Here is a 12516-nt window from a genome sequence, read left to right as displayed (position 1 = left end):
AGTTAGAAGTATATCTCAGCTTAAGTGAGTAAGCTGTTCTCATTATGTAGCATTCTTGAATTCGTTAAAAGTCTCTTTGTTGATAATGATCTGGTTTCCTTGTCAGATATTCTGTCCATATGTTTTACATTAATTGAACTGCCTAAAATAATTTACAAATCGTAATCAATGAAATAAATCACAAGTTTTATTTTGTACTATAATTTATCCCGGAAGTTGGACTAAATGAATGAGACATGACAATACTCCTTAATCACTAATCACATTTATGTATTATTACAGTTTTATGGATTAACTAATCGCATTAAACAGAGTTTTGTCAATTTCGTCCAGTAGCAAAGTTCATGACAGTAGTTTCAATTGACTGAATGAATGACAAGTTAATGATTAAAATTAAAATTTTTTGGTAATTAAATAAAAATAATTTTAAAAGTTGAATTAATGAGTTGGTCTTAGCTAGACCACCATAGAGAACATGGAAGCACTAGATGACCGTTTCGTCCTACTTTGGTGGTCTAGCTTAGATCGATTCATAAATTCAACTATTAAATTTACTATAATCTCCACAAATCCACATTCTGATAACAAATAATTATAATACTCCATCTCTAGTACTGTAGTTTAACGGAAATTATTCTGATCAATGAATGACTGAATCGATTTCTAACTCATAAGTAGTTTGTAGGAGGCAAGAAAACCTTTATTTTTAATATATATCGGTAAGTTTATTTAGGTAACTTTATAATAAATAAGGATACTAATGAGTATATTTAAACATTTTATTTGATTTATTCTTCAACTATCCAAACAATCCTGTTATTTTTTCTGGTAAGCGTTTTTTAGCGAGTTAGTTTTCTACGGGATGGGGACGCTAACCCCATGCACAACCCTCCTCTTTTACCCGGACTTGGGATCGGCAGTAACTCTGGAAGAGCTACAGGCGGGAAATAGAAGCAGATATGAAAAGCATCAATAGGAACTGAAAGGAGCTGGAAAGAATTGTCCAGGACAGGGTTGGATAGCGAGTGCTGGTGAGCGGCCTATGTTCCTTCACGAAGAGTAACAGGCGTAAGTAAGTAAGTAAGTAAACAATCCTTTTACAGATTTGCTTGAATTAAATAATTCTCAAAGCTAATTTTGTATTAACTCAAGCTTTATTATAAGCTTACAAATACTGTAAAACTTAAATGGAAAACCCTCTAGTTGTTGGCTTATTTTTCTCATTTGTACATCTAATAAATGATGAATTTTAAGAAAATAGTTGTAGTAGCTGAACCGTTAGAATATTTTTACACTTAAAGGTGAATAACAGATAATGGTTACAAAAAAGAACAAACATTTTAGAGGTAATCACAATGATGACAAACATTATAGGACTGAATAAGCTAGATATTTTGTATTTCTGATGATGGTACTCATTAAACTTAGGTAACATACAGATTAGTCTTAACTAAAGACTGAATATGATAGTAGAATATCTATATATTGCATTTCATATGCTTATTATTAAATGCATTACCATGTCAAGTTTTATTTGGTTATTCTTTTGGTCTTAATAAATTATAGGCTACTTTGTTCATTACTGATTTACTAAGTCTGTTGTTATGAATTGCATTACGTAATCTAGTATTATAAGCTTTTTATGTCATCACGGGTATTCATGTTCACATTTCCTCATGGAACATTGAAATAGTGATTAGAACCCATGAAAATAGATTAATGATAATAAAGAAAATATGAATTGAAATCAGTCAGTTATGTATGATGTAATTTAAACTTCAGAAAGAGTTGGAATGATGACTAAATAAATAAATAAATAAAGAACGAAATAGAAATAAATGAATAACAAGGGGGTTATTGTTACCAGGGTGAAAAAAGATTTATTACTGTCTCTTTTTGTATATATACTATTATACAGTTTGATAATAAATTCGTTGAAAAGAGATCCCTTCGCTGAATTTCGTGTTTCTAATCATCTGTACTTTATTAGTGATAAACCAATTAGTGTAAAGCAATTTTCCCTGAGTATTTTTACCATATCAAGTTGTTAATAACTTTTTACTTAACAACAAAGTTAAAAATAGGGATTGTAAACATTTTGAATTTAAAATTTAGTCAATCAATCATTTGAATCTCAACGACAATCGATTATTGTATAGTTAAAAGTGTTAATTCAAGTTTAAAAATCCCAGCGGTGGTTTATTCGATTGTGGCATAGGATGATACTGTGGTGCGTGCTACTTATATTGATATAAATAACATATGACGCGAGTTAAAAACGTAATGTCTGGGAGCAGAAGATGGGGGAAGATCAAGAAAGGAAGAGCGGAAACACAATGCAATTTGTAAGAAAACGCATGAACAATGAAATGTGAGACAGCGGATTGATGTTTGCAACAGGAACAGTCCGGTTTGATATGATGGATCAATATTTTGCAAATTAATGATTTACTGGACTGTTCCTGTTGCAAACATCAATCCATTGCCTCATATTCTGGATAACTGTCATTAATCTGTTTTATGACAACTTTTATTCAAGAAAGACTTCATACAGTATTTTAGAAACACAACATCCTATCGACAAAATTGTTGATATGGGTTTAAACCCAACATAGAACATCAATCCACTCAAGATTCTAATTATACTCCATTGATTGGAATACAAAACATAGGTCAAGGATTTTCTGCTAATCACCTCCAACTATCTAGCATTAGAACATAGTACTTTCTATTTAGACCAGTGGAGATAATGGAGTTTAATTGACAAGATTTGATCACTGATGATGAGACAAACAAGATAGTGGTTACTTTTCAGTGATCATTGAATATATATACATAATTTTTAAGATTTAATTTCATGAATAAATCTAATATTTATGCGTCAAGTTAAGGACAAATAAAGAACATATTTTTTCCTGATGCAGAGTTCAGTTTCAGTCCACGAGTATGTTGAGACTCATCCATTTTAAAGATTTAATAATAAAAAGAACCTGCTATATTTGAACGATTTATATGAAGAATCTTGTGTACAATAAATAATTTTCTTGGCCCATAAAAGCGGCAAAACTTATACACCTTAATAAAGATTAGCAAACGAAAACAATCATACCAAAAATAGACCTTTAGAATAAATTTTTAATTTCCATTATTTTGTTAAGAATTATAAGTTTGATATATCACGCTGTGATATACCATTCTTGACCCATTGATTATTTAGATAATAAAGTACCTATTTAAATTCGATAACAAGTTCTAATCCTTCTAAACATTTCCACTTGTTTAATTCAGTAGTAAATATACATTCTCAAAAATTTGTTATAAGTAATGAACTGATTCGGTTGTACAGTAATGAATGCACCTTTCTTCTTAATAATTGATTTTAGTAAGTTTTCATTCTTAATCTTTACTAGATTTATTGTATTTTCCCTTATTTTGATCAACTTCAAAAGATTAATTCAACCTATACAAATTCACATGTAGCTGCCAAAGCAGTTACATTGGTAGAACAGAAAGGAGAGCCTACGTCCGATTCAAAGAACATATTCCGAAAAGTTTAACATCAAATGGATTGAAAGCATTCTATAGTGCCATCGCAAGACATCTCCTTGGGACAGGACACGAAATTGATACACTGAAGACTTTCAAGGTGATTAATAAACAATCAAGCTCCAACTTCCTGAAATTTCCTGAAGCATTAGCAATCAAACGTCTAAAACCAGACCTATGTATACAAAAAGAGACAGTAATAAATCTTTTTTTATCCTGGTAACAATAACCCCCCTTTTTATTCATTTATTTCTATTTCTTTATTTATTTATTTAGTCATTATTCCAACTCTTTCTGAAGTTTAAATTACATCATACATAACTGACTGATTTCAATTCATATTTTCTTTATTATCATTAATCTATTTTCATGGGTTCTAATCACTATTTCAATGTTCCGGAACTTTCCCTCTCACACTTTATTTATTCGAGACAAAATTTTATGATCACATAACCTCTATCGGAATCTTCGCTACATCATGATACATTTAGTCATCTTTAATTATCCTCTTATGTATAAGTATGTCAATATCTATAATAACGTTGAATTTCAAATAATTTAGGTTGTAAGCAGCTGATGAGAACCTAACGAAATAAAATGAATTCATCTATTATTCATCACCAATCTTTGTTCTTGCTCTGTTCAATCTATACAATTGATTTAGTAGTCATATTATTTTAGATAATGAATTTATTCATACAATGATGTAGATAGAATCTGATTATATTTATTATTATAAATTGTTTGATTATGTCTATAGTTTCTTTAGATTTATGAATTAAAATGATGTAACATAGTTTAAACAAAACTAATAATAAAGTAAGGAAATAGTTACGTTTTATTATGTTACATTGTTTGTGTACCAAAAAAAAACAAGTGAAATCTCGATTATTTTCTATTTCTTATATAATCGTTCACTGTCAAGTTCTCTTCCAACTGTAGTGAACAAGAACACCGGTGGGGAAAAATTGAATGTATTGAACACAAAATTACAGTTGTTGATAAAATCTAACAATCATAAAGTAAGTGCTTAATTTGCAAAATGTCCACCAATTATCTCAAAATGACTCAGACTTCATTGTTCTTGAATTTTCATACAAATTGCATCCTGTTTCGATTCTTTACTGTTCGATCCTCTTGTCTCTCTGCTGCCAGACCTTCTGTTCACGACTAACATCATATACTAATTGTGATCAATAGATAAATAGAAAATTGTTCAAATGTTCAGTATTAAGAATCTCTTATCATTCAAGATGATAGGCACTTGTAACAGCTACAAATATACCTCATTTTGTATCGTTTGTTTGAATTTTCCTATTAATGTTTAAGCTTTCAACTGATCAGTCTCTCACATATGTATCCTGTGTGGATTGCACAGGCTGGTGGTTATCGAGACTTAGTCGATAAGTGAATAACGCGGTGGTGTTTAAAGTGAACGTTACTAGGTTCGAAACTCGGAGTGAACATCAAATGTGAGATGCAGGTACATACAGGCTGACGAGTCATAAATAGGACGGAATGTGCATCCTGGATTTTACCGCTAGCCACCATCCATCTTTGCTTATAAATTTAAAAATATATTGTAGTGTCGGTTGCTATGTTAAACCCACATAGCTTATTCTAGCTTTCGAACAAGCCAATCTATTCATTCTACTTGAGTCACATTTTGACCTTGTTAATTATTCACTTATCAAATATGACTATTCTTATGTAAGCGTATATGTGTGTATTTCTTATCTTACTCATCACATATCCGTAGCTTATTTCTCCTCCGATTATAAATATTCAGTCACGTTTGATCAAATCGACTTGGCTTACCGGTTTGTTTTGCTTTCTGATCAACGATTGTACGAAATACACATATCCGAAAATCCATTCTCATATCTGACTTATTTAATTCCGTTATTCACTAACGCGATTTAAGTTGATGATCATTATATACAAGAATTGGTGACATGTATATTTCAATCAATAACAATCAGAAACGATCTAATTGGAGTCATATATTCAAGGGCTACTAAAATAATTTTTAAAAAAATATAACATAAAGTTCCTTTGCATGGTGTATTTTCATGATTATCATATCATTTCTTAACATTGTTTATAAATCGCTGATGTTATTAAGAGAACAATATAAGAAATATAGAAATGAGTTTCCACGAAGTTAGACAACTTTCGACATTAGATTTTTTTGGCAGAATTATCAGGAGTATTAGTTCAATGAGCTATACTTATTTACTGTTATTATTATTATTATAAATTAGTATATTTGAAGTAGTATTTTAATGAATATAGAATCGTGAGCAAAGACGTTTAGTCGATTTATTCAATGAAATTTCATGTTTTATTTTCAAGAAATTTTTTTGATCCATATGTCCTTTTTTTAAAATGTTGAAGTAGCCAAGACGATCAATAATTTAATCTCTATCAAATATTCGTTTACTCAAGGCAAATTGTTATTATTGATTTTTGAACATGTTTGATGACATAACTATTTTGTAACAGAATGAGTGATTTTAAAATGATGAATGATTATTTAGTATACAGAGTTTTTATATGCATAATGTAAAATACTTGTCCATTAGTGAAACTGGAAATATGTCTTAGTGATTAAGGCGAAATATTGAGACTATAATTTATGGACGACTTTTGAGCGACACTGAAGTGACCTTGAGAGTGGACACCTACTGATTAGGACTTAATGGGGGTTATAAAACCGTTAGAATTCTCATTTACAGTTGATGGTTAGGGTTAAAAATTAGATTTAGGGTTTTCATTACAAACTGATACCAACTATAATGCCGAAATTCTATTAAGCCAAATGTATGAATGAATTTCGCGCCAAAGTTTGTGACTTGTTGTCTTATATCTGATTAGTTCGTCCATAAATTATATTCTCGCCAGGCAAAATATAACTTTAATTGACATTTGATTAGCTTTCATATGTCCATCATAACTAGAAAGTCATTAGCTTAAAAGCGAAAAGATAGCGATATTTACTTCCTCGAATACAATCTGTATTGTATTTATATGACATAAATAAAAGTAGATGAATCTTGATCTCGTCACCGAACTGATCAACTAATAAAAAACTATGTATTAGTTATTCGAATTAGATCACATCTACCATCGATCTGCGGAGAGCTATTTCCAAGATTGGTAGAACTCTATTGTAAAGGTTAATGTTTTATGATAAATGATACTTCAAGACTTTGAGCATAAATTCAGAAATGTGATCGAAATCATGGAACGTATAGTGTTTTTGATGAATGATCAAATGTTATCATTTTTGTGTCTTAGATTTTTGCAAAACATAATGTGAGATATCTATAAAACGTAAAACAGTTTGGACAATTAGACTGTTAGCACTAATGAGGAGCATACATTAAAGAACACATATTCCATTAGTGTTCAATAGGTTTAGGGAAGGAATACACTTTCAGCAGGTGTTCTATCAGTTCGATATAATCACTAGTTGTTCATGGCTTTCAAATCATACTGCAATGATGTCATGTGTAAGATAATGTCATCATTCACAGTAAACACATACAGTACAACAATAACAAATCATAAAGATGAACAAGTTTCCTTATGAACCATTCTATCAGGAAGCCAAATTAGTTAAAAGAAAACAACCAAAATGATAGCAAAAGGTTAATTTTTCTGAATTCGTTTCTGATAATATTGGTGTATAAACAAATTTTTGTAGGGTTGTTGTTGCTAAACCTCATCTACTATCTTTTATTTAATAATTTCTTATAATGTTAATAATTTACTCAACCTGACTGATCCATTCTTTGACATGTATTTCACAGGATACTGTTAAATAAATGTTAATTAATTCAAAGGTAAAATCTGCTTATGAAGAAAGTAACTTTGTTTTACTTGATAGTAATTTTGAAACCGTCTACATAAATCGTTAAACTACTTAGTAAACCAAAAAACAGAGTGAGATGCTTAAAATTATCTAGTTTTGAGATGGTAACAAGTAGTTTTAGTAAAAATACATGATCAACGGAATTTTTAGATTGGACAGTGGCTGATTGGCAACACTGGATTATTGTTGTGATGATTCATCAACTGATTAAAGTTAAAAATGTGAATCACTGGGTTTTGATTCCACTTCTTAAAGATCTGATCGTAAAAAATTTATTCCTATGTGGATGCTTGGCTGTACATCATTTAATCATAACAACGGATGTAAGCAAAACAACTGACTAGTCTTTTATATTTCTGGTAGTTGTCCAGCGGACTACAGAAACGTTTTTCAAATCAAACCGAATACTTCAAAATTAAAAGCTGTTTATCTTTACAGAAAATTCTCTAAGTAAAACATTGAGAAGTATATGCTAATTTTTCATTTCAATTTTTTTCTTTATCATTGTAACATTAAATAATTTAGTATTATCGTGCCAAAATGAGCGTGTGTAAATTTGTCAGATGGGAAATTATGTAGTGCAAAAAAATGTACTCTGTTGTAAAATGAGAACTATCAAGGGTCTGTCCAAAATAGACTAGTTTCTAGAAAAAAAACATAATCTCTTATTTATCAAAGTAAATGAATATAGACTCAAAGAAAGGAGCATGTTAAGTGTTTCTTTATGTATTAAGAAAATTCCGTCAGACAGTATCATTAGAACAGCAAGTGTAAGCGAGAATTACTGCTTTCAATTTGATCGTTCTCAGGTAGTAGTATTCAGATGCATAGAGAGAAAAATATTAAACTAATGGATACAATTTGTAAGACAATTATAATAATGAACTACATCACATAATTAATCATAATAATTAAAAAAGTATAAATTAGAAGTGCAGCGACAAGCGTCCTTGTAGTGGTAAGAATAATGATAGCTTAACTAGATGTTCCGAAGTTAGAAGTCGACAGTTGGAAGAATCAGCATTAAAATAAGAACCATTAAAATGTGCTCAAACTATGTGATAATGAGTAGGCAGATAATCGGCATAAATATAAAAATAATGGAGCGGAGATATAAACGGAAGTGAAAAAAACAAATCAACGGATGAATAGTTAATGAAATCAGTTATAAATCTTCTCTAGACATAGAGAGTATAGACGTATCCTAAATTTCGTCACAACATACAGACTAGAGTTGTAGGCTCGAGTTTTTGTAACTTCTAGTATACGTAAAAGACACGATCGAACTTTTTTTGAAACTGATAACATATGTGATGTCATTCGGAATGGTTTAATTTTTTCTACCACCTGATCAATTATGATAATATGGAGATAAGTGTTGTCATTTTTTGAACGTTTGAACGTACAGAGATGTTCACTTATTCGTTGGTTAAGTTGATAGATGATACGACAGATATAAATTTCTTCGTGGGAGTGGCTGAATCGGTGAATACGCACTGGAAAGCAACAAGCTATAATTAACTATGTGTAAAATATACTATGGAAGGGGATTAGGGCCAAAGGAGGATGAGAAATTGAATCTATCGTTTTCGTACGCGGAGTCCGGATTTGAGATAGTTGTTTGCCAACGCCTCAGAAGTGCATAAGTTTTAGACCCGACCTCCCTTTGGTCCAGTTCCTTTGATTCTGTAGATTATTTTGAAGGAAGATCCTTTTGGAGAGACGTGTCCACAATTGGTTAGGTACTCTTATGTTAGGCTGGTGATTGTTTTGCATTTTCCTTTTAAAAGCCACATAGGGTAATGCTCCGAGAGGCGTTTGGAATGTGATCAATTTGTGCGGCCAATGTAACCTACCCCATAGGAGCAAGTAAATTTATAGATGTATCTCGATATTTGGAATCTCAAATCAATTTATGATTTAATCTTTTCTATCTTTCCATAAATATATATTTGCTGAACAACTATAAATACGAATTCTCAACTCCAGTTAATGATTTCGTTGCAAAGAAAGTTTTTTTCGCTGACTTCTCCTTATTTTTATTCAATGAACAATTGGTTAATTCGATTAAAATAATTTATTTCAGTGACATGCACATTTGAAAGAATAAGGAAATACTATTTAATTTCATAGTCTCAGTTCTCAAACTTTAACATAACATAAACTGTTTCATAAACTACTGTTTAACTCTACCAAAGATTTATTTTTCAACTCAAGGTAACTATCAATGGCTGAATGCGATAAAGACATCAACATTTGATTTTGCATCGCAGATAAAAGTTTCATTTCATATATTTCCACGCATATAAATTTATGCAACCACTAATACATTCTTCTGAGATTGACTTTTGCATAGAAGATGTAACAATAAAAGAAATCGCCGTGACCAGTGAAGCTAATCTGTGTCGGGTAGACACATGTATCTACCTCAGTAAAATGGAAGATGGTTGAGGTTAGACATTAACACCGTCAAATGCCGACTTAGTGGTCTAGAGGCTAAGCGTTCGTGTGCGAGACTGAAAGCCCTGTATTCGAATCCTGCGAACAGGATCGTGGATGCGCACCGTTGAGGAGTATTACAAGAGGATGGAACGACCGTCCAGTGCTTCTAGGTTTCAATGATGGTCTAAGATCAATCAGTTCATGATCTCTATCGAAAAATAAGAAAAATTACTAGCGTTTTCTATTTTAAACATAACTTCCAGTATCAACTTCAATATATACATTAAAAGTCCTATACATTCAAAAGTTTTAGTCATTTCAAGGTAATCAAAATTATTTATTAAACATTAAACTCACCTTTTTTTCATGAGATTGAATTGCATTCTTAATAGTGTTTAAAGGATTTCCGCGATCATGTGGTTTTGAATTTATTGTACCACCTAATAAACAATGTAGTTCATCTGATGTACGACAGAGATCTACACAACTTATTGCAAAATCCATACATTTAACTGCTAATTCTGAATATTCCTCCTGAAATTAAGAAAAAAAACATTCGTAGATTATGCAGAAATGAACAGACTTAAACGATAACTCTACCATATATTGTTGGATAATACCTATGAATAAGAGGGACTACAATGAGACATTGAGATGTAGTAATATGAAATAAATGCAAAGTACTTGCAAATTTAATAGTATTATTTGTAAAGTTTTTACATCTACACTGGCCTACTTTCATATTTGTTGACTCTAGTTAACGGTTCTTTTTGCAATACTTGTATTTAATTAATTTTTAGTCTACTGATGTTTCTTTTTCCATTCAGATTCACTTACAGGCAGATGAGACCACAAATGTCAAAGAGATGAATGACTCTCTCCATGTCTTCCTGATAACGTACCTGTAGCGAACGAGAATGCAAGTGGGGGACAATCGAATGTATTTGAATACAAAATTACAAAATCTCTTAATAAAACCTAAGGACCATACAGTAAGTATTTCATTTGAAAAATGTCAATCAATTGTCTCAGACTTCATTGTTTCTTCATTTTCTTCTGCCTCCAGGTATTTCATTTTCGATTGATGATACATACTACTTATATCTATCGACACCAGTAGCACATACCACATACCTACTTGATTCTATAAAATTTTTAATATAGTGTAAAACAATGGAGTTTCATTCAAGAACATTTTTGGTTCTGAGAAAAATTGCTATCATACTTATTTGGATAAGAGAAAGAGAATTCAAAGAAGAAAATTTTCTTTTCGATGAAATCATTTACTCAAACTGTACATTCGCATATATATGTCTATAGGAGAATAGAAAAGATTGCATCACCAAAAATGGATTCGGGAATAAATAACAATTGACGTTACGTAGTCCAATTGACAAATATGAAGAAAAGCAACCAATACAAAGATCATTCTGATAGACTGAATAATTATCAACAAAACTTGTATGGGGTAATAATAACTGATTCGAGTTTAAAATGTAAAATAGTAATTTATAAAGTTCAATAATGATCAAATAAAAGTGCAGAAAAACAAGCAGAAAAAAAACAACCCCGAAAAATACCCATCAAAGGAATTAGGGCTAAGGAAAGATGAGAGGTTGGACAAATCGTTTCTGAACGCAAAGTTCAGGTTTGAGTTCATGGATTGCTAATGCCTCAGCAGTGCATAAAATATTGATTCGACTTTTACCCTTTCGATCCACTTTTTTTGACTCTGTAGACTACTTTAAAAGAAGAATCTTTTAGAGTGACGTGTCCACAGTTAATTAAATCCTCCTGTATCGAACTAGTAATTGTTTTACATTCTCCTTTTAAGAGCCAAGCCGGATAGTGTTCTGAGATGTGTTTGGACAATGATCGTTTTGTGCGGCCTATATAACGTTATATACATGTACAGCTGAATTTTCTCTTTCTTATTCAATGACATCATGGGTTATTTTAATTATTTGCATGACCTTATCCATAAATTTATCAATAACAGCTTATATATATTAGCTAAAATTGATAGTAGTATTAACTGAATAATTCATTCAAGTGGAAAAATAAAAGTTTATATTAGAGAATAATATAAACAAATATAGAATAATTAGTACTTGTTTATCGTAAATCTCTTCTTATAATTAAAAACAATTAAACTTATATAATTTCAATGGTTGAGATCATGAGTCGATTGAAGCTAGAACACCATGGAAAACCCGAAAGCATTGGATGGCCGTTTCATCCTATTGTGGGACTCCTCAGCAGTGCATATCCAAGATCCCGCCCCTGCGAGATTCGAACCCAGGACCTATTAGTCTCGCAGGCGAGCACTTAACCACTAGACCACTGAACTGGCCGGCATCCAACGGTGTTAATGTCTAACTTCAACTAATCCACCATCGTCATCAGTGAGTAGATATCTCACAACAGACCTGGTTGAACTCCACTGGTCAGTGCTTCTCACTAGAACTCCAGGATATATATCTTAAAGCCAGTCACTAGTGAGCATATGTTAATTAGTATCAGAAGGGGTTTTATGGATATTATAGTAATTTCAATGGTTGAAATCATGAGTCATTTGAAGCTAGACCAATTTATTTGAAACACTGTATTATATGAATATTATTTTGATAGATTAACCAACTATAAGAATT

The 12516-nt window shown here is 31.1% G+C and overlaps 1 protein-coding gene across 1 annotated transcript in view; it reads right to left on the bottom strand.

The window, feature by feature from the left end:
- Nucleotides 1–12516, bottom strand: part of TRPC2 (Short transient receptor putative channel 2) — a gene marked incomplete at its 5' end in the record, with an annotated part of 91728 nt that overhangs the window by 45324 nt on the left and 33888 nt on the right. The window contains one exon of the mRNA XM_012939972.3: nucleotides 10223–10399. Within this exon, the coding sequence (XP_012795426.2) occupies nucleotides 10223–10399 (177 nt within the window). The remainder of the gene's footprint in view (nucleotides 1–10222; nucleotides 10400–12516) is intronic.

Source organism: Schistosoma haematobium, chromosome ZW, assembly GCF_000699445.3.
Source record: "Schistosoma haematobium chromosome ZW, whole genome shotgun sequence".
In the NCBI taxonomy this organism is placed as follows: Eukaryota; Metazoa; Platyhelminthes; class Trematoda; order Strigeidida; family Schistosomatidae; genus Schistosoma; species Schistosoma haematobium.
The sequence above is the reverse complement of the archived record's forward strand: the minus strand, read 5'-3'. Positions and strand labels throughout refer to the sequence as shown.